At 56.5% G+C, this 24,867-nt stretch overlaps 1 protein-coding gene across 10 annotated transcripts in view; it reads right to left on the minus strand.

The window, feature by feature from the left end:
* Positions 1–24,867, minus strand: part of st3gal3b (ST3 beta-galactoside alpha-2,3-sialyltransferase 3b) — a 46,016-nt gene that overhangs the window by 1,721 nt on the left and 19,428 nt on the right. For 9 of the 10 annotated variants that reach the window (XM_023815863.2, XM_023815859.2, XM_023815861.2 and 6 more), the window contains 6 exons: positions 21,537–21,631; positions 18,560–18,623; positions 17,527–17,622; positions 16,374–16,560; positions 4,556–4,702; positions 3,024–3,170 (listed from right to left, as the gene is read on the minus strand). In XM_023815863.2, coding sequence (XP_023671631.1) covers positions 3,024–3,170; positions 4,556–4,702; positions 16,374–16,560; positions 17,527–17,622; positions 18,560–18,623; positions 21,537–21,631 — 736 coding nt within the window. The remainder of the gene's footprint in view (positions 1–3,023; positions 3,171–4,555; positions 4,703–16,373; positions 16,561–17,526; positions 17,623–18,559; positions 18,624–21,536; positions 21,632–24,867) is intronic. The other variant, XM_023815865.2, reaches the window with a different exon arrangement.

Consider the following 24,867-nt stretch of genomic DNA (forward strand, 5'->3'; position numbering starts at 1 on the left):
CCTAGAAACCATTAAAGCACACAGATCTGAGCTCAGCCAGGTTACTGGGAGATACCATGAAATAAAAGCAGAGTAATATCTTTGCTATTTATACACCACATAAAAGTGGACCTTCCAGGCATAAATTCCAGGACGAGAGCGACGAGTACCTATAGACAGGAACAATGGGCTTTTGCGGGACGGGCCTTCAGATCAAAGGCGGCCCCAGGGACGGTAACGTCGAGAGGGATCACACAAAGTCAACAGGCCATTGTGAGCGGCAGAATGGCGAGCCGTCCGCACTGGGGCAGGCATTCAGCTCGGAGATGGCAGAGAGCAGGATCTCGACACGATGCTGAGCGCTTTGTTCCCGAGATGCTGCTTTGATTCACAGACAAACGACAGTGCGCCCCGGACAGCAACAAGCAGATTACGAGGGGGAGTCGCTGGCAGAATTAGCAGAATTACAGGCGGCTGATCTGCCTGCGCATGAAGGAGGCTGCAACCCGGCCGGATTCCCCCCGGACGCAGGACAGCGTTGCATTCCGGCTTCTCCAGGAAGGCCACTTTCAGGATGTTCAGACAGATCCTGCCCAGGAGGGTCTCTACCTGGGGGGCTCCCTCAGCATCACAGCCAGGTCCAACGGGCAGCCGCACTCCGGCACGCCGGAAGGTCAGGATCAGCGTGCTCTGCTAGCGCCGCTCCACGCCTGCGATGCCAGCACTGCGCGCCAAAGGAATGCTGGGCTGCAGGGCTGCGCGTCAGGGCTGCGCGTCAGGGCTGCGGCTACATCTGTTCAGTCTTGCCGCCTCCCCGTGTGCCGCAGTCTGCCCTGATTATGCAGCACGCTTTCACCACTCGTCGCCTATGGTAACCTGCACTGCTCTCCCATTTCTCACATTTTTAAATGCATCGCGCCTCAGCAGGCAAACACAGAGCGTCACAGCAGGGCTGTAGGCACCGGCAGAATGGCAGGGGGACCCACCTGCGCTTGAGGCATAGGCCTTTATCTGAAAAGGATTTACTGAAATTGCTCTAAACATGGGAAATCTGCCTCACACAATGAGGTGAACATGGTCAATGCACTAATTAAACTAGGTCTGGGTTTGGAAGGCTTATTCAGGCTAATGTGAGCTCATATGTAGCCTGGGAAAAGCACATACCTGCCAACACGGGGCAGGAAGCATGAATATCCAAAGGGAGGGGCTTCAGGGAGGCACAAGTCTACAGGGGGAGGGGCTTCAGGGAGGCATGAGTCAGCAGGGGGAGGGGCTTCAGGAAGGCACAAGGGAGCAGGGGGAGGAGCTTCAGGGAGGCACGCGAAAGCAGGGGGAGGGGCTTCAGGGAGGCACTCAAGAGCAGGGGGAGGGGCTTCAGGGAGACAACAGGCCAATAGGGGGAGGGGCTTCAGGGAGGCACGAGACATCAGGGGGAGGGGCTTCCGGGAGGCACAAGACATCAGGAGGAGGGGCTTCCAGGAGGCACGAGACATCAGGGGGAGGCACAAGACAGCAGAGGGAGGGGCTTCAGGGAGACACAGGCCAGTAGGAGGAGGGGCTTCAGGGAGGCACGAGATAGCAGGGGGAGGGGCTTCAGGGAGTCACAGGCCAGTAGGAGGAGGGGCTTCAGGGAGGGCTTTGGGGAGACATGGGTCAGTAGAGGAAGGGTTTTCATAACGTATGGCCAGTTCAACATGCTGTAATAGATGCCTGACTGACTGACTGAAGCAAACGACTTGACAGGACAACTGAATCAGTGGGTCTGGGTCAGTGCCAGCAAACAGCTTCATGCATCACGACCTGGGCAGCATCAATTTACATCCAACATCTCCAGTATCCTACATAACAAGAGGCCTGGGATGTTATTATCCGATGGAGAAAAGCTCTCTAATGAAATACTTCAGTGCTCCTCAAATCAATCTGTGTGTGTGACTTTGAGGAGGAGAATCACACAATAATCACATCAGACCCAAGAACATATGCTGAGAGAACCAGCGACCCAGTGGACAGAGACGGAAACATGGCGCCCCACTCTCTAACATAACAGTAAACAGGCTAAGCAGATCATCTGTCTGGCCAGCAATATGCAACCCCTGCACCGCCAACCCCCACCGGCAACCCCCCACCACCAAACCCCCACAGGCAGGTGGAATAGTCACAGAGTCCAGGCATGAGGTGTTCAATAATTCACAGAGGCGGTCCCGTTGCGTGGCAGCAGGCTGAAACACGAGAGCCACGGTCTGTGGGCCCCGCAAGGGTGGGGGGGGGGGACTGGGTCACCTAACCAGGCGGGAGGAACTGAGTACCTCTGCACAGGGGTCACCCCACACCCAGAACCACGTTCATTTAGCTCGGGAGCAGCTGAACGCCAGGCTTCCCGCCTCAACACCATAGCATGGCCCAACACGGGCGACTCTGAGGCCTCTCACCTCACACAGGGGCGGACGGATCAAGTGACGTGAACAAGGCAGATACGCGGTAATCCAGACACTGCGGAGCAGCCCGGCAGACGGGGGGGGGTTCATGTTTATGGCGAGCTGAATGAGGCACGCCGTTCTGAGGGCGGATTGGGCTTCTGATCTTGGCGTGACCCGATACGCCGTTTTGGGCACCGTCCTCACGGCAAGTCTGGAAGGGGCCGCCTGCTCTCAGACACGCCGCCTTTCCCATGTCCGCTATTGTCACTGAGACACTGGGAACACGAGTTGCGGGGAGGGAGGGGCATGTGAGTGTGTCGTCCCACCCGCAGGACTCCGCAATGCCCATGTGCCCTTTCTGTCGGGGAAGATTCAGTTACCGGCAGGACAAAGACGACAGAATTCTGCCAGCTTTATACCCCGGCGGAAACCCGAAACCTGAAATGCATTCCGGCATCCTCCCGCCCTCTGACATTGGGGTTCAGCGCCATGGACTCGCGCGATCTGGATGGCACCGTCGCCATATTATTTTTATCCCTTCTGGGGCCTGGGGGCGATCCTGCGGCGACAGCCGGATCGGGGGACACGGAGGGGAAGGCGTCATGCGATCGCGCGATGCTACATTACCTCTTTTATGGCGGCCATCTTCACGGTCTCGTAGTAATGCAGGGCGGAGTGCGGGTCGTTCATGTCATACCCGAAACCTGCCACCGCCACCTCGTCGCAATTATGCAGGGCCATGGTGATGGCGACGGTGCCCAGCGTGGGGATGTTCTATAGAAAGATGCAGAATGCAGTCAGCGGATGCACGGCTAAAAACCAAACAAGACGAGCAAGTCGGGCTGCTGTGACCCTGCATCGATCTTACAGCCGAGCCCAAGCAAGAAAATGAACAAAGCTCTAAAAAGGGAGCAGAGGGCACCTCTTAGAGTTCTCTACAACAGCCCTATAAACAGCCTGCCGCTTGAGGTTTAGAAACACCCCATCACATCCAGCCCTTTAAATACCCTCACTGACAGGCTTCCAAGTCAAATAGCGATCTATCTTTTCCAGGCACTCTGTAATCGTGGACCTGCGTGACGAGCTGCCGTGCGGGGAGGCTGACAGGAGCTGGGCTCTGGCTTGGTGGGCTGGGACAACAGATTAACCTCCCTGCTTTGGGGGGGGGGGGGGGGGGGGGCTTATCAGTGGCGGCACTCATGTCACGCTAATCCAAGTCCCTCACAGCCATGTGCCACCTGATAAGCTGGTTAGGGTGCTGGACCAGGCCCTGGCTGCCAATCATGGCTCTGGGGGGAGGAGCCTGACATAACCACAGCCCATCGACAGCGCTCACACCCCTCATAACACTCGCTTCGTTCACGGGTCAAGCTGCTAAGTCATTTTCGGCTTAGGACCTGATGATTGCCTCAATGCCCCCAACCTGTCAAGCTAATTTTTTGGGGTGGGGGGATCAGCCGGGAAGGAGGATGTAATTCTAGCCATTAGCCGGCCTGGTCTTGAGGGCCCTGGGGGCCGTGGGGCCCGAGAAAGGAGCCCATAATCACTGGCCAGGCGGAGGGCAAGCGCCCGGACCCTTGAGGTGAGTGCAGTGTCGCACCATCAAAGACGGGGCACTGCGGCAGGCCGGTGGGCCTGATCAGTTCCATACGGCCTGGTACTGCCCCGGGGGCTCAGCCAAGCACACATGTGTGCCACACATGTAGCGAATGCAGTGCGGGGGGGCCTCACACCAGCACGCCCACACACGTGCTCAGCTCCAGCTAGGAGTTCAGTGATGCCCTCACCTTTAATCTGGGTGGAGGGGTGACAGGCCTGTCACCGGAAAGGTCACGAGGCGCCCTCCTCAGGAGGAGCAGGAAGCAGCAGCCCGATCAGTAAAGCCCAGGTAAACGCGGGCAGGACGCTGGGGCTGTCACAGGCCCTTCACAAACACCTCCTCTTATTGGCTCTGGCCCCAGTGAGGCCTCCAGCTCCCAGATAGGGGAGCGCAGCTGATACACAGCTGGCAAGCCGACCGTGACCGTGTGCTTCAGATGGTAGCATCGCTCCCTGTCCAGGAAGCACTTATGAGAGCCGCAGCCGCCCTGCTTTGGCTGGCATCCCGCCGGGCACACGCTGCTCGTGAAGGGGGTCAGCTGACCTGCCATGAGACTTACCCCCTTTCCCATGAGGCCGTTGTTCAGGGGCAGGCCGATGAACTGGAACGCAGCCTCCTGGATGAAGTATGGGTTGAGGATACGCATATCTGAAGCTTCCCGCGGAACGTAGAGGGCGATGGACTTCCAGAAGCCTTCCATTCCACGCTGAGCCCGGGAACGAGAGAGAGAGAGATACCAGGTCAGAGGCAGCTGGCAGCCTCTATGGACGATCCATGGATTTCAAAGCCCCGAGTCACTGCATCATTCGCCATGGAAACTGGCCAGATGTCCAGCAGAGAGATTATTCAATCCAGCCGCACCATGATTAGGAGCCACAGCGGCAGAACAGGCCCGATAGTAAACAGAGAGGCAGCTATTGGCTTTAATGGAAATCACCTGTCCAAACACGCGAGTGTCGTCTTTGATATTCCAAATAAAGGGAGCAACCACAACACGGAAAATGCCTTTGAACCAGCCTGGAGTGCTGCCAGAGGCGAGCCCCGGCATGAGACGCGATGCCGGCGGGGTCCGCCGTGCCTGGGTGCGGGGCCATGGAACGGGAGGTGAGCGGCTCGGGCCGGAATGCCGGCGTGGGAAAGGGACCCCAGCTGGTCAGGCGGCACAGACAGAGGATTACGGGTTTCAGCTGAAATGTTACCAAAGGCATCTGACAGCAATCAGACAGGTGACTCACTGAAAAGGTCACATTCCCACCTCCGCAACGCGGCCTCCGCCTGGCAGGCAGGGCAGCGCCATTTTCCAAAATATTTAATTTATATATATATATTTCTGTCCATGGTGGAGATACAGAACATCTGGAGCAGAGATATGAAACTTCTGGGCTCTCTGGACCAGAAGAGGTACCTGAAGAGTGACCAGGGACTGATCACCTGGAGGTCTGATCCATGATCAACCAGCCCAGGACCACGGCATAGGGGCGATCGGACCACAGGAACTGAGAACGTGAGCAGCCGGGGAATGGTACCAGACAGGAGTGCCCCAAAGTGGCAGTGAAGTGAGGAATGGATCAGGCAGTGACTCAGAAGTTCTGCATCAGCCCATAAATGTGGTGCCCGCTAGCTGCAGGAAATGGTAATGCGGCTGGGGGCAGGCGGTCACCACAGGACTCGCTGTTGTTGTTTTTGTTTCTCTTTGGATGAGGCCCTTATAAAAAGTTATTGGATAATTACATTTAGCTTCACGCAGGAGGGCTTCGTAATCAAACATTAGCACCTGTTAAAACAGCCGTTCATTAGATAGGTGATTACTGAGACAGCTGGGAGAAATTACGGCAGAGAGGAATTCCAAGTGAGCGGTCCGAGGGCCACAGACACGGTCGGCGTGGGAGCCCGGGGCCCCGATCGGAGCAGTATGCATGCATGCTACCCGGCCCGGCCCAAGAGCTGCCAGACCTCTTAGGCATCCAGCAGGGTTCTGATTTAGGCACTGGCTGACTATGGCTCTGCCCGAAGCACATGAAGGCTGAGAAGCAGATGGGCCACAAACGCTTGTGGTGTCAGACTGTAGGGAGAGCCGACCAGAATCACAGCAGATTCATGGTTTGGCATTAATTACTTTGATCAAGGGCTGAATGCATGCGGTTTCACACAGATTATCACAAGTTTTGTTAAATTTGGTAACGAAACTAAACCAAAATATATTTTACTAGGCATGCGGATGTGAAACGCATCTGGAGACAACGACCCTGCATAACAACCTCACAGATAACGGGATCCTGCCGGGCCTCTGGGGAGGGGACGCCCAGGAATCTCCGCAGGTCCTACTCTGGCAGAGCACAATGAACCGGAAACACAAACTGACCTTTGCCCTCTCCCCTGACCTCTCGACCGGAACTAGAAGCTGCTGATTAACAAGAAGGGGGTGTGAAGTTGTTTTCATGCCAGTTTAATGATCTACAGGGTAATTAGTAAACTTCAGTGTGTGAGTGTGGGCATTGCTCTGGTGGTTCTGAAACCCACTTTGCGGGCTTCACATGCAAGATCTTGGTGGCCCTTGTATCAGACCCCTGGCCCGGCACCCTCCCACCCTCATTGAAAAACGGCAAATGAAAACAAAGCAGCCCCCCCCCCCCCCCCCCTCCAGGTTACGGTTCCACTCTGCCGGCCACAGGTTTCCCACATGACTACAGAGCGTCACACTGACCGGCAATGTCATCGTTAATGCGGGACTCTCACCATTCCTGGCGTTTAAAGCCGCTTTCCCTGGTACGTGGGATTTAATCTGGCAAACTTCACTGCCTATTTCCCGCTCGTCACACACCCCCGCCACCCCACAGTGATAAAGACCCCCGTCCAAACTAGGGGAAAACATGAGCAGCTACGGCTGGAAGCCGATTGGCTGGCACAGACCCAGGGGGATCAGGAGTGGTCAGAAAGGCTAGGGGGGAGGGAGTGCTTAGCGGGACTCCAGGGGTGACTGGGGGGCACCTCCCAGAGTAAAACGAGTGGGCAAATTCCCAATGAGGTAAAGTGGAGCTCTTTGAAGCATTGCGATTAGCTGGCTCTGCTGGCCGTGAAATAACTGCAGATAAGCAGGAGAGGGTGGGGTGGTGCCCCCCCTTCATCCAGTAAGCAGTGCAGCCTCGATCCCTACAACCCCCCCCCCCCGGGCCAATCTGGCCATGCCCTGGGGCTGTAGGATAAAGGGAATGGGGGCGACGGAGTGATGAAGTAAACTCAGGAGAAACACTGTATAAATGGTAATGCAATACAAATCCGGGGGGGGTGGGGGTGGATTAAGTCAATTCTGCAAAATCTTTACCATTGGGTCTGTAGGATATTTGCTGCCAGAGAACCTCACCATGTAGGTCACGTCCCGAAGGAGCCCCCACCGCGGGGCGTTTTATCAGCGCCAAAGCCGGGATGCAGATGAAAGGTCCGGGGAAGAGATGGGCTGCGTTACTGGGAATTCCCACTGCTAACGTGACAACACGTATGACAAGCCGCTTAAGGAGAATAAATCACACGCATTCACGGGCAGGATTAGCGGCACGTTCCCAGAGACGGGGGGAAGGGGGCGCCGCGTTGAGTCACCCGGCAAAAGCAGGTGAGCGGCTCTAGGTGTAAACATCGCATGGGAGTGTGGTTGCACATGGTAAACAGTGGAGCCGAAACAGCTGGCTGACCTCCCAGTCGCGTCCCTGCCGCAGATGTATGTTTTTGGGACATTTACAGGGGCCTCTTCCCACAGCTTTTCAACTTTCAGGGCGACAGCAAATGCAGACGGATGGTCTGGAAGGCCTCGTGGCACAGCAAGCAGCTCGTCCGCACTCATGTGGGTCACTGTCTGCCTTCCTCATGGGGAGGAAGACCAGGATGGTATCTGCTGATGGGGGGGGGGGGCGAGAAGGGGCTGAGCGGGAGGGAGAGGAAACGGGAGGCAAAGGGGCAGAATGCGGCTGATACATGCGGTGAACAAACAGATGCCAAAGGCAGCAGTGATTCGAGGCCCCCGGAGCCAATCAGATGGTGGCCAGTGCCGTATTCCTGGGTTACCTAGGAGCCCGGTGCCTGGCTACACACTCCCAGGGAGGGGTCCGGAGCCACAGCGGAAAAGCCCAGTCCGGCATTCCGATGGCATGGAGGCAGCGGATGCCCAGAGAGCCACCAGGATGTGAGGAGCGGAGCAGACACAGTGAGATCCTGAGAGGGGCCCCTGCAGAACTCCTCCAGATGCAGAGGGGCGGGTCCCTGAACCTCACACAGATAAACGGGACCTTCATGGGCCGCTGACCGCTCTCACGGCGGCGACATGTCAGGTGACGGTGAACAGACAGGGGATCGATTTGAGAGAAGGATCAGGTTCTGGGCTGCACATCCACAGAAGCTCACCCAGGAAAACAAAAGCATCCTATCCGAGGCTCATTCCACACTGATACTGTGAAGGCAGGTCCCCCGAATTCCGCCCTTAGTCTCATTCCACACTGATACCGTGAAGGCAGGTCCCCCGAATTCCGCCCTTAGTCTCATTCCACACTGATACCGTGAAGGCAGGTCCCCCGAATTCCGCCCTTAGTCTCATTCCACACTGATACCGTGAAGGCAGGTCCCCCAAACTCTGCCCTTAGTCTCATTCCACACTGATACCGTGAAGGCAGGTCCCCCGAATTCCGCCCTTAGTCTCATTCCACACTGATACCGTGAAGGCAGGTCCCCCGAATTCCGCCCTTAGTCTCATTCCACACTGATACCGTGAAGGCAGGTCCCCCGAATTCCGCCCTTAGTCTCATTCCACACTGATACTGTGAAGGCAGGTCCCCCAAACTCTGCCCTTAGTCTCATTCCACACTGATACTGTGAAGGCAGGTCCCCCGAATTCCACCCTGCTGCATGGAAAAACAACAAACTGTTAAGGTGATTCGAGAGCCAGCAAACCCTGAAAAATACATAATGTTGCGTCCTACTAGGCTGCATGACAGACGTTACGTGACAGTGGGTGGGGCGAGGAGGTGTGGCAAAGGAGTCACTGAAGCTGTGTGGAGGGGGGGCTGAACGCCTGAGGGACACACGCTGTATGAAGAGGGGTTTCTGTTCAGGGTGGTGTGTGTTCAGGTCAGGCCCATGAATGAACAGTGCGGGGGGGGGGGGCGGGGGACGCTGGCATGGCCCCCCCAGTTTTTCCAGTGCCGTGTCTTGCACTGGGACCTGAGCCTCTCAGGAATCCTCCTCTGCATTTTCTGTTGGGAGGAAGCTGGAACATTCCTGTGCTTTTTTTTGGATGGCCCATGACCTTTGACCTGCGAGGGCAGGGACTGGCTATGTGTGGAGTATGAACCTTCACACTTCCATGGCCTTAAATAGCAGCCCGCATGCCGCTGTCCTTGGCCAGCCACTCATCAGGTGTTAGCTCACATGACGAGTGTGGCTGTTAAGGGACAGTGTATTCACGGGGGCCACCAAGAGCAGTGATGAGGGGCAGCAAGCATCTACATGCTGGGTCACTGCCCGCCCCGCTGTGAATTTCAGCCCGGTGGCTATGGGACTCAACATGCGACTGGCACCTGTTCACCGGCCACACACATAGGTGCTTTGGTCTGCTGGTGGAGTGGGCCCCCTAGAGGCTAAAATGGCCCAAGTCGCTCCCCCATCCCACATCTGATCAGTGCGCGAGGAAATGGCTATTCAGTTTAACAAAGCTATCAAGAAACACAGACATAGCTTGTCAGTTGCACGCTCAGCGACACACTGACACGTCCATGCCGTAGCTATTCATTTCCCCGCTTAACCCAACCCTGGCGGTGTCTGTCAAAGCCCACTGCTTCCTTAGTCTGCAGCCAACATGAGAAGATATCGTTGTCCTGCAGGCCACCTAGGTCCTTTGAACTGGGATCAGGACCCCCGTCTCCTCAGCGGGGTCTGCAGTCTACCCCGTGGGACAGCTGTAACTTTACACCGTCACGAGACTGGTCTGGAAGAGTCCAGGCTGCTCCAGTGTGGGAGTCCGTCTGTTTGGAAGCGCTCCAAGTCTGCCGCCTGCCCCGTGCTGCACCGTCACCCTCGGAGGGCGCTGCTGCTTGCTAGAGAGGTGCTCCCCCAGGACGGACACACGCATGATTAAACAGGACGACAGCCGGAGCAGCCATCATCACCCCCACTATCCACATCTTCTGAGGGGGGGCGCATGCAGACCCAGGAGCAGCTATCGGTGAGCGGCATGGACACACGAGCAGCTATCGGTGAGCGGCATGGACACACGAGCAGCTATCGGTGAGCGGCATGGACACACGAGCAGCTATCGGTGAGCGGCATGGACACACGAGCAGCTATCGGTGAGCGGCATGGACACACGAGCAGCTATCGGTGAGCGGCATGGACACACGACACCGGCATGTATCACAGGACTCAAACGGGAAATCGAGAGACTGGGGAGCGGTGGATTTAAAAAAATTAAATAAAATGAAAACGCAAGCCCCCTTTAGAAACCCCCCAGCAATGGCATTACTGACTAACGGGGCTTCAGCCCCTTGGGGTTGTATCAAGCACACATCACATGGATGTATACATTTGTCTGGACACTGGCTTTTTCGTACTATATGGACGTTTACTTATGCTCACAATCTGGTAATCAGAGCAGTAGTATGCCTAAAATATTAAATAAAGGTGCATTGTGATGCCCAAAAGTTAGTCATGTGTATCAATTCTCCATATCCTTAAGTTTTATAAACATGTCGGACTTTGAACTGCAGAAAGTACCGCCACAGCACCCACATCATTTTACCTTGTTTTCCCACCATATCTCACCTTTTAAAAGGTGATGTGGCTGCTGATCTGTCCCTTCCTTCACCTCCACTTCAGTGCTTATCGCCATGATTTACCAAAACAGTAGCATGTGGAGTGCTCTGTTAACCGAATTTAATTAGCATAAGGAGACGCTGAATATATACAGATTAACAACCTTTGGTACCGAATCAAGTCAAATGGGATTGGAGATTGAATCGATTCAGTGAATGAGTGGTGACACCCAGCATCACCCTGAATTACATTTTCATACTTCACCAAAACTTAATGTTTCACCACTCAGCCTCAAAACCAGGCCATTAAAATTTTCCAGCATTTTTTTTCCACGAAACTGGAAAAAAACGAACATCACAAACTGAAGAGGACCTCTCAGTTGATGCTGGCACTTCAGGAGGTGGGGGCATGTGCACAGTAGGGGCACCTCAGCTCATGGGCCGTGTTTGGGGGGGGGGGGGGATGCAGCAGGATCAGGAGGGACATTCAAAGCACACAGCCGTTGCGGTCGGCATGTTTGTCTTAGGCTCACTGACATACGGGGGGGGGGGGGGGGAGGGGCTACTGGAGTCGCTGCACACATCGCATCGGGAATCTCCATTTTTTTCCCCGTCATAAACGAAAGAGGCTTTGCTGGCGAGGATACAGGCCAATTGCAGGCAGGTGCTTTGAAATCTGCACCGATAATCTTAAGATTAGTGTTCATGCAAAAAACAAAACGACGGCAAACCAGCACGGTTCTGCGCCTCCATATTTGAGAGGAGAGACACATTTACAGGAAGGTGCCAACGCCACACTTTCCTAAGTATTTACTAGTACATGCCTGGATTTTTCATCGTTTCCATTTTATTCACCTGTAAATAGCATGAGGCTGCCCTGCCAGAGAGCTGTTTTCCTGCAGACGAGAGGCCTCATCTCAGCGTGCTGAAGCCCACATCCTGAACTTCCCGAGAGGCTGCTGCAGCGACGTCCCCAGCTCACGACTGACAGGCCCTCCTCAGAGGTGACCCAGCGAGAGCGACGTCCCCAGCTCGCGACTGACAGGCCCTCCTCAGAGGTGACCCAGCGAGAGCGACGTCCCCAGCTCGCGACTGACAGGCCCTCCTCAGAGGTGACCCAGCGAGAGCGACGTCCCCAGCTCGCGACTGACAGGCCCTCCTCGGAGGTGACCCAGCGAGAGCGATGTCCCCAGCTCGCGACTGACAGGCCCTCCTCGGAGGTGACCCAGCGAGAGCGACGTCCCCAGCTCGCGACTGACAGGCCCTCCTCGGAGGTGACCCAGCGAGAGCGACGTCCCCAGCTCGCGACTGACAGGCCCTCCTCAGAGGTGACCCAGCGAGAGCGACGTCCCCAGCTCGCGACTGACAGGCCCTCCTCAGAGGTGACCCAGCGAGAGCGACGTCCCCAGCTCGCGACTGACAGGCCCTCCTCAGAGGTGACCCAGCGAGAGCGACGTCCCCAGCTCGCGACTGACAGGCCCTCCTCAGAGGTGACCCAGCGAGAGCGACGTCCCCAGTTCGCGACTGACAGGCCCTCCTCGGAGGTGACCCAGCGAGAGCGACGTCCCCAGTTCGCGACTGACAGGCCCTCCTCGGAGGTGACCCAGCTAGAGCGACGTCCCCAGTTCGCGACTGACAGGCCCTCCTCGGAGGTGACCCAGCTAGAGCGACGTCCCCAGTTCGCGACTGACAGGCCCTCCTCGGAGGTGACCCAGCTAGAGCGACGTCCCCAGCTCGCGACTGACAGGCCCTCTTCGGAGGTGACCCAGCTAGAGCGACGTCCCCAGTTCGCGACTGACAGGCCCTCCTCAGAGGTGACCCAGCGAGAGCGACGTCCACAGTTCGCGACTGACAGGCCCTCCTCGGAGGTGACCCAGCGAGAGCGACGTCCCCAGTTCGCGACTGACAGGCCCTCCTCAGAGGTGACCCAGCGAGAGCGACGTCCCCAGTTCGCGACTGACAGGCCCTCCTCAGAGGTGACCCAGCGAGAGCGACGTCCCCAGTTCGCGACTGACAGGCCCTCCTCAGAGGTGACCCAGCGAGAGCGACGTCCCCAGCTCGCGACTGACAGGCCCTCCTCAGAGGTGACCCAGCGAGAGCGACGTCCCCAGTTCGCGACTGACAGGCCCTCCTCAGAGGTGACCCAGCGAGAGCGACGTCCCCAGTTCGCGACTGACAGGCCCTCCTCAGAGGTGACCCAGCGAGAGCGACGTCCCCAGTTCGCGACTGACAGGCCCTCCTCAGAGGTGACCCAGCGAGAGCGACGTCCCCAGTTCGCGACTGACAGGCCCTCCTCAGAGGTGACCCAGCGAGAGCGACGTCCCCAGTTCGCGACTGACAGGCCCTCCTCAGAGGTGACCCAGCGAGAGCGACGTCCCCAGTTCGCGACTGACAGGCCCTCCTCAGAGGTGACCCAGCGAGAGCGACGTCCCCAGTTCGCGACTGACAGGCCCTCCTCAGAGGTGACCCAGCGAGAGCGACGTCCCCAGTTCGCGACTGACAGGCCCTCCTCGGAGGTGACCCAGCTAGAGCGACGTCCCCAGCTCGCGACTGACAGGCCCTCTTCGGAGGTGACCCAGCTAGAGCGACGTCCCCAGTTCGCGACTGACAGGCCCTCCTCAGAGGTGACCCAGCGAGAGCGACGTCCACAGTTCGCGACTGACAGGCCCTCCTCAGAGGTGACCCAGCGAGAGCGACGTCCCCAGTTCGCGACTGACAGGCCCTCCTCAGAGGTGACCCAGCGAGAGCGACGTCCCCAGTTCGCGACTGACAGGCCCTCCTCAGAGGTGACCCAGCGAGAGCGACGTCCCCAGTTCGCGACTGACAGGCCCTCCTCAGAGGTGACCCAGCGAGAGCGACGTCCCCAGCTCGCGACTGACAGGCCCTCCTCAGAGGTGACCCAGCGAGAGCGACGTCCCCAGTTCGCGACTGACAGGCCCTCCTCAGAGGTGACCCAGCGAGAGCGACGTCCCCAGTTCGCGACTGACAGGCCCTCCTCAGAGGTGACCCAGCGAGAGCGACGTCCCCAGTTCGCGACTGACAGGCCCTCCTCAGAGGTGACCCAGCGAGAGCGACGTCCCCAGTTCGCGACTGACAGGCCCTCCTCAGAGGTGACCCAGCGAGAGCGACGTCCCCAGTTCGCGACTGACAGGCCCTCCTCAGAGGTGACCCAGCGAGAGCGACGTCCCCAGCTCGCGACTGACAGGCCCTCCTCAGAGGTGACCCAGCGAGAGCGACGTCCCCAGTTCGCGACTGACAGGCCCTCCTCAGAGGTGACCCAGCGAGAGCGACGTCCCCAGTTCGCGACTGACAGGCCCTCCTCAGAGGTGACCCAGCGAGAGCGACGTCCCCAGTTCGCGACTGACAGGCCCTCCTGAGAGGTGACCCAGCGTGAGCAGTGTGTGTCTCATCTGCTCATTGAGTTTAACAGCAACATACTGCCAGCACTTCCAGAAAGACAGATCCTCAGCGTGACGCACGCGGACCCCGAGACAGACCCCAGCTCAAAGGAACCTTGTAGAAATGACCGGAAAGCAAACAGACACCTGAGGACGGTCACCAGGGACCCAGTTACGAGGGCAACGCGTCATCTAAACCCTCGGGACAGGGTTCAAGAGACAATCCAGGGGCTGGCTCCTTTGATCACTGCTGGAATTTTAATGGACAGCACAAACCTTCCAGGCAGCTGCCTGTGGGTGTTTACGTTAGTGGGCAAAGCTACGACAACCATGTGGCTAGGCGCAGAGCACAGGGGAGAGGAGAGAACCGCTTATTCCATCACACCCTCACCCCAACCCCCATTATGTACGAAAGAGGGTCGAAAGCCATCCTACAGCACACTGCAGTCGCGTGGGTCTGTATAACTCCTGGGTCATGCGGGAAGCCGAAATGCCCCTTGGTTCGAGACGGGGCCCAATCTGGGTGGATCTGCTCTTTCAGCAGGGCTAACGGGAGCTTGGGCTTAAATACTAGCCGCCCCCCCCCCCCATACCACTCTGATAAGGAGCGGGAACAGAAGACTCAGTAAATTGCCATAATCTCCTGGGAAAAGATAAAGAAAGGCCACTCAGGTGGGTCGACCAGCACACTAACAGGCCAATTCATCAAACGCCACTCATGGGGATGGAAGAGTCTTAACACTCAGCTCACACAAAAGACACCATATGCTTTATCGCTAGGGGGTGGGGGTTGATGTTTTACCGCTGCGGAAGCCTTTTAAAGTTGGATTTCATTTAAATAAGTCCGCAGCTTCTACCTCCTTTAAAAAGCAACAAGGGGAATACCAAAGGAACAATAGGGAATGTTCACAGACAGAACATCAAGCCATTACAAGAGAAGGAATCTAGTTAGAGAGAACCTCAAACTGTTACAGGAGATGGAGCCCTGCTAACACAGGGAGAGAACCTCAAACTGTTACAGGAGATGGAGCCCTGCTAACACAGGGAGAGAACCTCAAACTGTTTCAGGAGATGGAGCCCTGCTAACACAAGGAGAGAACCTCAAACTGTTACAGGAGATGGAGCCCTGCTAACACAGGGAGAGAACCTCAAACTGTTACAGGAGAGGGAGCCCTGCTAACACAGGGAGAGAACCTCAAACTGTTACAGGAGATGGAGCCCTGCTAACACAGGGAGAGAACCTCAAACTGTTACAGGAGATGGAGCCCTGCTAATACAGGGAGAGAACCTCAAACTGTTACAGGAGATGGAGCCCTGCTAACACAGGGAGAGAACCTCAAACTGTTCAGGAGATGGAGCCCTGCTAACACAGGGAGAGAACCTCAAACTGTTACAGGAGATGGAGCCCTGCTAACACAGGGAGAGAACCTCAAACTGTTACAGGAGACGGAGCCCTGCTAACACAGGGAGAGAACCTCAAACTGTTACAGGAGATGGAGCCCTGCTAACACAGGGAGAGAACCTCAAATTGTTACAGGAGACAGAGCCTCACTAACACAGGGAGAGAACCTCAAATTGTTACAGGAGATGGAGCCCTGCTAACACAGGGAGAGAACCTCAAATTGTTACAGGAGACAGAGCCTCACTAACAGAGGGACAACCTCAAAGCGGGAAAGAGGGAGAGGCGATTACAGGTGAGTGTTAGTGAGGTACTATCTCTGGAAATTAACATCAGAGCCTGAAAGCATAGCTGCAGAAAGCTGAGAGCTCCGGCACTGAACAGCAAACCGCCTCTAATTGTTATACTGACAACAAGCTGCTACACGCCTTTGGCTGAAATGAGAACATTATGTGGATGGAACAAAAAGGTTGACAAATGCGAATTCAAACAATCGTAACTGGCACCATAACTGCAGGCATGCCTTTCAGGTGTTCTGTGAAGGGGTGTCTCTGGATTTGATGCAGGTCTTGTATGATAAAAAAAGGTCTCATTTAGTCAGTAAGTGTTGGATAAAAGAGCTAAGAAAGGCGTTAATTGCAGCACAACGTGGTGCCACGAGATGCGCACATGCTGTGGGACATGCAGGCCACCCGGCTGGGCACACAGGCCACCGCTGCGCACACACACACACACATACTGCCAACTTCAGCTCCCCGCTGCCCCCTAGAGGCTATCAGGCAGGCTTACCGGCTTCTCCTTGAAGACCATCTGCAGAAGCCACTTGAAGTCGTGGGGCTTGAAAGCAGATAAAACAAAGAGAGAGTCCTTCTCGTAGAGCTGCAGTTTCTGGAAGGCCCCCTCGGGATAGGTGATGCGCATGGTGGTCTTGGAGCCCACGTCCTTCTCGAAGCCGCTCACTGGGGCCCCGTTTAGCCTGCCATCAAAATAAGCCCTCAATCGCTACATAATAATAACAACCATTTTAAAACGGCCAAAGAACGCTTATAGTCACTGCAAAACTCCCCCAGGACATGGTCAGCCAGAACCCGGCCATCAGTAACGGCACCAGAGACTCAGGCCCGAAGGTGACGGCTCCAAGTCTGCTCACACACCTGGGGGGGGGGTTCTGTTGAACAGGCCCACCAAAACACTGTAAATCTGCCCAATTTTGGAGAGCCAACCGTAACTCGAGGGCACCAGCTGCTCGAGTCTCTGTAATGCATTAAGGGGGTTGGGTGGGGGGGGGGGCGCCACATTGGCTGCAGTCCAGGTCTGATCAATAATCATTGGTAATTAATACCTGGAATTCACTCATTTGAACAAATTGCTGCTTGTTATGGGCAATTCAGGGGGTTTGGGCTCAATGAAAACCAGGAGCTCCGCCGGTCCAAGGACCAGGGGCGGTCCCGCGGGTTCAGAGGAGGTGCCGGAAACTTTCCAACACCTGAAGACTTAGGAGAGAGCTCCAGGAAGCCTTGAAGAGCATCCAATCAATCACAATCACACTTGGGGTCATTAAAGACGATCTGAAACTGAACATTACCAGGCCATCTGCCCTGGCCCACAGAAGGCCGTGGCTTTGACTCATCAGAGAGGAATTCCTGCACACAATGAGTCACCCTCAGAGCCTGCCCCCCCTCTGTCCAGCTCAGACTGGGACAGAGTCCCAAGTCAGGGAGTGTCGCTTAAGACAGACCCCCGCCCCCACCCCCACCAAAGACTACAGTGTGGAGTCCCCGGGAACAAGCATGGCATTGAGGCATGCAAGATAAGTTCCTGTGTGCTGAGGAAGGGTTTTCTCAGGAGTGGGAAGGGGGTCATGAAAGGCTGGTGGGGAGGGAGATAGTGTTGTTGTGGTTGTGTGGGGGGGGGGGGGGGGTGACTGCAGACAAACACTCACCTCACCACCACATGGTAATCGTCGATTCGCGAGCCCAGGGATTTGTTGGCGAGGACACCGCCATTTCCAACAATAATACACCTTTTACAACTCAGACTAGGGGGGGAAGAGAGAAAGAGAGATGAGAGAGAAATATGCAGAGAGACAAACTCAACCTGAACCAAGATCTGAAGGCTGGAGGAGCTGCACGCGTGTCACTGAGCCCAGTGCAAACTGGGAAGGTCAGGGGTCAGTTTTGGTTGGAGGCCCTCGGTGAGTACACAGGAAAAGTGGTAAGGATGCCCCCCCCCACCGGCAGGGCCCCACATCCGCGTATTTAGAGAGCTGCACAGACTCACACAGCACGCAGCATGGCTTCTCGCTCTAACTGGGGAGGCGAAGCACCACAAGAACTGTGGGGGGGGCGGCGAGGGGGCGGGTTTGGAGAAGCACTTACATGGGGAGTACAAGCCCAAAGGGCAGAGGCCAAAACACTGAAGAATGTATAACGAGAGAAGCCAAACAGGGCAGGCAGCCGGCCTCGGGGCAGGCAGCCGGCCTCGGGGCAGGCAGCCGGCCTCGGGGCAGGCAGCCGGCCTCGGGCTCGCGCTCAACTGAACTTTGACCCGAATGTCAGTGCAGCCTGATGTACCAACTCGTTTTTCTGGCAAGAATCACATCAGAGCAAGTTCTGGGGGTGTGTGTGGGGACCAAGGCAGTATTTCACAAGGTCCCACCGTGGACCCATCACTGGCCACGGGAAGAATGTTTTTGTGGGGGGAGGAGCAGCCGGGTTGGACATGGCTGGATGAATTTAGTTTTTCTGGAGGGGAAGATTGTCAGTAAGTGAAAATACCAGGTGATGGAAACGGCAAAGGAGGACAGTCGCCACAAGAGTGTGAGAGGGGGCAGGGAGACGGACAGCCTTCTGCCGTGGGGGGGCAGAAGACCCCGTGTGACCCTGTGACGGCCTTGCAGTGGGGACCTGTGAGCGTGCACAGCTCTGCTGAAGGACGCTGCTGCTTTGTCAGAAAGCCACAGCGGCGGCATTTACCTGTCCAAGTGAGGACTGAGTCCGTAGTTCTTTGTAGCAGCTAAAATATCAGCTATGAGCTTCTCTGTGGGGGAAACAAACACAAGGAGGACAAACTAAGTATCAAGAAAACAGAAAAACAGCAGGCTGTGCAACAAGCCCGGCATGCAGCTGGCTACCAGGAAGGGGCTGAGGGCCAGGGCAGTGCCTGCTGCTGGGGGCCCATCTGCGTGCCTGCTGGCCCCCAGAGGGCCCTGCTCACACCGCAACCTGGGGGGCGAGTCGCCCACCCGCTCTGCAAGCGCAGCTCTCATCCGATGTGTTATTTATAGCGGCAGTAACGCTAAGAGGGTGCCGGGCCCCAGCGCGACCAGCCGGGAGAGAGAAGATAGGAGGAGATGCAGGACGTACTCACACTTGGCCCAGTTGTCCTGTACTGTGCCAGAGCACAACTGGCCCCTCTCCCTACTCCCCTGCAGGTCTGTGCTCACATTACGCTTAACGCTCCAGGTCTGAGTACACTGTCGTCATCACCGTGTGAGTTAGCAAGGGCAGCACTATCGCACAACAGAATACGGTTAATGATTGTGTTTATTTTGTGGTTTATTTGAAGTCATTTCGGGTGCGATGACACAGGGCCCTCTCATAAATATAAAGAATATGCAATGCAGCGATTTTCATTTAATCATGTGGCATTGACAGTTCCACATTTTACCAAATATCTGAGTTTTTGTGTGCTGCATCCAGTTTTTCCTGGATACTCGTCAGCCCAGATTTCCAGCTAACACTGCACCTCTGCCGTAGTTTCCTTAGCTGCAATGTTCGTTACGTATTTGTCTCACCTGATCTGTACGGTGTACCCGATCCGTTCTTTCTGAGTCTAGTTCATGTATAGCGTACATGTGTACACGTGTGTCAGTTACATTATTGAAGTCAAGTCTGCGTTTCATGCTTGAGCATGATTAAGCTATGACAATGGATGCGTATCGTACCTGAATCCAACTGAACTGTGCCCAGGCCCGCCTCTTCAAGTGGGCCGGGACACAGTGCAGCACAATGTGCCCGGGCATGGTGTGGAGCGATCACACTAGTCAAACGAAGCACTTTGGGGGTCAAACGTGCTCGGGCTTGGTACGGATCGCTTAACGTGAGTACAACCAAGAAAGAGTAGAGAGACATGTAGATGCCAACGAGGTCACCGACAGCGGTAACCATGGGATACGGGTGTTGGGCATGAGTCACGGAGCGAAACCGGCTGCGCAGGGCCTCCGTGAAGGTGCTAAGAGGAGGGCCAAGAGGGACACCTTCATCATTTCACAACAAGGAAGACGGAAGCCGGGGATGAGGGTGACACGATGCTGTAGCTGTGTCACTGCGGGGGGATAGTGAGGGGACCCAATTCCAGGAACAGCGTAAAAAAGTAAAAGTAAAAAAAAAAAAAAGGAACGAAGAAACACAGAGGTCTATCCTCGTGTCAGAGAGACGGGGCGCTGTGGGAGGGGCACCTATCCCACACACGAGGGCAAGTGGAAGAACATGCCAGACTGCGGGGAGGGCCGCCCCCGAGGAATAAAAATAACCCATTATCCAGCTGAAACGCTTCTTAGAATCAACATGTCACATCTCAGCACAGGACCTGGGTCTACAAGGGAACAAAGCCACCTCACCATCCGTGTCGAGAGGCGTGGGGACAGAACAAGGCAGCCCCTTTGAGGCACCCAGGGACACAAAGGATGTCGCTGAATGGCAGTCAGACACACTCGTGCACGGGGGGAGGGGGGGGAATACCGTGCTGCCAAACAAGGGAACACCTTCACATTCAGGCAAGCTTTACAGGCCCTGATTATGCAACCCGTCACAACAAAGCCGGGGGTGGCACGTAACCGCGGAGGGGAGCAGGCCTGACCGCGGGACAGTCTGCGCCGGTCTTCACACGCCACGGACAATCCGGGGGCATCCGCAGAGCGCAGCGGGACTCCAAGGGGGTTTGCACACCGAGCAGAGCGGCGTGTGGCTGCTAACACCTTAAGTCTGGGTCAGAGACCCCGGCGGCGAGCTTCATCCCAAGCGGCTCCTTTGGCTTGTGCAGTGCGGCAGCTAGATGTCATATCTGAGGAAAGGCGCTGTCCACAGCAGCCAGAACACGCCACTGCAATCTCGGCATCACGCAAAATCAGCATCGGCTATTCAAAACAATACAAAACACGTCCACAGCGACAGCTCGGGGAATACACTGAAGCAGCCATCAGACTGTTATACAGAATAGAGTCGTCCTCACTGACACATAATCCCATCGGTCCTGCGGGCTGCAGATGGTCACTGCTTTCGGTAAGGCAGACAGTGCGCAGGTGGTGGCGCACCACGAGGCACGGCAGAGGCACACGAGGCACGGCAGAGGCACACGAGGCACAGCAGAGGCACATGTGTGCCCAACCCATCAGTTCTCTCGAACTTCCTGGGGGGTATCGGAGACCCCATGATGTCACCAGTGTTTGAGGCCAAGCTCATGCCATTCACGCTGTTCCTGTTCAGTGCGGCCGCATTGAAAGATTTACAGCAAACCTCTCAGCAGAGCAGGACATCACAACCATTAATACACACGATTATTTAGACGAACCCCCCTGGTCTGCACTCTCACGGCCTCAGTAAACACAATCTCCGTCCAAATAAGGCTGCTTATTACCCGGCTGTCATCGCATTCCTCAATGTGCAACAGAGCTCAATCTCTGACCTCAATCCACAATGCACTGCGAGGGCAGGTCCCCTCATTACACCCAGCATGCGAGTGTGCCTGCATGTGTGTCCTGCGACGGACTGGTGTCCCGTCCAGCGTGTGTGTCCTGCGACTGGTGTCCCGTCCAGAGTGAAGCAAAGCCTTGGACCCTGTGCTGCCTGGAACAGGCTCCAGTATGGATGATGGCACAGAAGCCCTCTCCCCACCACATCACATCCCTGACGGCACAAACACTCAGTAGCAAGGAAGACCGCGCTCCGTTACCTTGGGTTTTGATGCCAAAAGGAGGTAAATAATCTCTGATTTTTCCCAGTCGCCTGAAGTTCTGGTCAAGGAACATGGGCGCCAACTTTGCAAACCTGGAGAGAGACAAGCAAAACATTCAGGTCAACGTCTGAGGCTTTTCCTGTGAGCGGCAGCTCCCCCCCACAGGCATGGTTGGGGGCGGTGACAGGGCAGGGGTTCTGGGCTGTGTGCGATGCTGGTCCGGGGAACCGGCCCAAACGCGGCTCCTGTTCTTCCACCTGTGGTTGCTGTGTGGGCCAATCTCCAGGCCCAGTGGTCTCAGGGGAAGCAGTAAGCAGCACAAGTAGAGATGGAGAGGGCGGGTTGCAGAAGACCCCCCCAAATAACAATGCAGGGAGTTAAAGAGCTCTTCACAGAAGCCAGCCCCCCCCCACCACCACCAACTGCACACCAGATCTGTAAAAAGGAGCTGCCCGAGACCAGCCTATTAATCAGCGAACCCCCCCCAGCCCTGCCAGAGGGGCGCGGAGGCACGTCCGCCCGTAAGGCACTCCCTGTGGCCCTGGTGACAAAGCACTCCTGCTAATCTTGGGCAGCCGTTTCCGTGGACACACCTTAATTGATGCGGCGTGCGTGGCCCCTGCGTGGCCCCCGCGTCGGCTGGGCGTGTGATGAACGGCTGTTTTTGTGACCCGCCGCCCCGCAGGGCATTGCTCTTCCATTGGGGTCCCGTTAGGTGGCCCTGGAGCTGCTCTGGCCAGAGGGAGTCACACTCCGTAAACGCAAACGGCCAGCGTGCGGGACAGAGGGGAATCCGAGGGGGCATGGCGGAATAGCGCATTCTATGACCGCCACAAAACCTCTCAAACCACCGGGAGATTCTATTCAGTGACCAAAACCAGCTGTAAGAGCAGAATCTCAGCAACAACGATAAATGCATAGCGACGGTCTGCCTGTGCCCAGTGCTCTCTGATCAGGATGCCTTTGCGCTGGATCAAGCTCCCGTGGGCGCGCAGCCACACCAAAGGTAGTCCGAGAGAGAAAGCGAGAGGCGGGAACATCAGAGAGAGGAACGCAAACAGGCACACACTGACAGCGAGGACGGGCACGACACCCCCAGGGCGAGTCATCCAGAGGAACATGCCAAAACAAATGGCCTGATTGGGGGCGCGTGAGGGCAGCCGCAAGGGTGGGGCATGTGGGATGCGGGGACTGGCGGCCTGTCACACGTGGGGCCCCGACTCAAGGCCGGGGGCCCATTGTGCTCATTTCCGCATGCTCATCTCTCACTGGGGGCTGTATTTTCGTAACCGGCCTGTTCGAGTTCAACCCAGACATTTGATTTAAGACTCCAATCCAAACAACGTGGACAGGGTGGGTGGGGGGGATCTGGAGCGTGAGACAGGCGGCCAGTGCGGTGAGGGCCGCTCAGGGTTAGGGGCCTTACACGGGGCCCCTCGCGGGTGGCCCCACCATAAGCCCGCCAAACAGAGGGATGCTTAAGCGATTCGCCATCCCTCATCCTGAAGGCGGAGCTGCGGCAGTTCGTCTCTGCCTGGGACCTCCTTTGCAAATGCCCCCCCCCCACCAGCAGGAACTTCATCAAATGCTGGGGGGCCGGCTGGCTCCCAATGCATCTCTTCCATTTCGAGTCTCATGCAGGAAGCCCAATGAGGTTTCGAACAGAAGATTCTGGGGGGGGGGGGGGATACCCCAAATACTCATGTTCAACACAGCAGATGGCTGCCGGCTCGGCCCGCCTGCCACACCCGTGCATCCAGACTAGGACTTAAGCAGAGGGTCTTTAAGCCCGTGTGTCGTCCCCCCCGACCGTCAGCTGCTTGGCTGAGGTCACATGACCTGCCCCCACTCCCGTACAATCAGCACATTCACACCATCTTCCGAGGCTCGTCCTACTAAGTGCTGTGTGGGCTAAAATTGGCCAGCCGACCGCAGATAGACGTCACTTGCTGGGGAGTGACACCGGGCAGGAAAATGGGGCTCTGCCAGGCCAGACTGAGGACGGCTGTACACGAGGAGCCAAAAGGCAGCGAGCGTGGACAGAGGGGGCTCCACATTAAATAACAGCAGGGTCAGGGCCATCCTCAATCACCAGCAGCCTCGGTGCTCCCGAGCGGGATGGCAGGGGGCCGGATGCACCCCTGCCCCCCCACATCCCACCCCCCCTCCCAAGGCTTTTTTTTGGGGCAGATGAAGATAAACAAAAACTTCAGCGACTACAGACCTCCCAGCTCCAAGGCTACGGACCTAAACTGACACATAATGACTCTCACGAGCTCTTAAAAGTGCTAATTGCACCGAGGACAGGCCGATTCCCGCACATCTGGACCATTAAGCGTGGAGGAGGAGTCCCAGCACCAGGCAGGAGCCGCCAGCCCTGTTTCAGCACCAATAAATATTTTAAGTAGCGGTGAGGCCGAGAGTGACGCTCGCATTGGGCGCATGAGGAAGGCACTGCGATTATAAAAGTGACGCCTTTAAAGTAAGCTGTCACCCAGCCAGGGGGCTTAACGAGCTAAGCGGGGACACGGCAGGGTGGGGGGGGAGGCCATGGGGCCCAGCCACCGGGGGGAGAGGGCTGCTAACATTAATCACACTAGACAGCCGAGTGTTTGGCTGGAGCAGGGGGCTCTAGGGTACAACAGCAGATGCCGGGGGACGTCACAGGGCCCATTCCGGAAGGGAGGCATGCTAGCAGCTCTTGGCCTGATGGGAAATGGCAGATGGGGGGGGGGGGGGGCACAAAAACAATGGAATGAAGGAGAGGGACAGCGCAGGAAACAGGGGCTCCCCGAACAGGAAGCTGAGCGGCGCGAGCCGTGCTGAAGAGAGTAGAAGTTAGTTTCTGGGCAAGCCGCAAAGCGGCGCCCCCTACTGAAACTGTGAGGGAAAGCAGCTTAAAAAGAGGGAGAGACCAAGCAGCAGGGATAAGAGAGGCAGAGCGAGCCAGGGAACTGGCACACCTGCGAGGGCAATGGGAGCTCCTGCCCAAGTGATGGTGACCTGGCCGGCGAAGCCCCGCCCATTACAATCCAACAATACAAGACAACTGCTTTTTAATGACCGACAAAAACATGGGACTTGGCAAGAAGCAGCCGCCAGCTGACATGTTTGATGGCGAGCAATTAGGGCCAAATTAGCTGTGAATTGTACAAACAGAGACGAGGGAGCAGCCAACAGGATCCATGATTAGAGGATGATGTCGGAGAGGGGGCTCCTGGGCCAGGTACAAGGGGCACCCACCTGCTGGTCACATGGGCTTAAAAAAGGTAAAACACACAGGGTTTACACGACACACACACACACACACACACACACACACACACAC

This window comes from Paramormyrops kingsleyae, chromosome 21, assembly GCF_048594095.1.
Source record: "Paramormyrops kingsleyae isolate MSU_618 chromosome 21, PKINGS_0.4, whole genome shotgun sequence".
NCBI classification, from domain to species: Eukaryota; Metazoa; Chordata; class Actinopteri; order Osteoglossiformes; family Mormyridae; genus Paramormyrops; species Paramormyrops kingsleyae.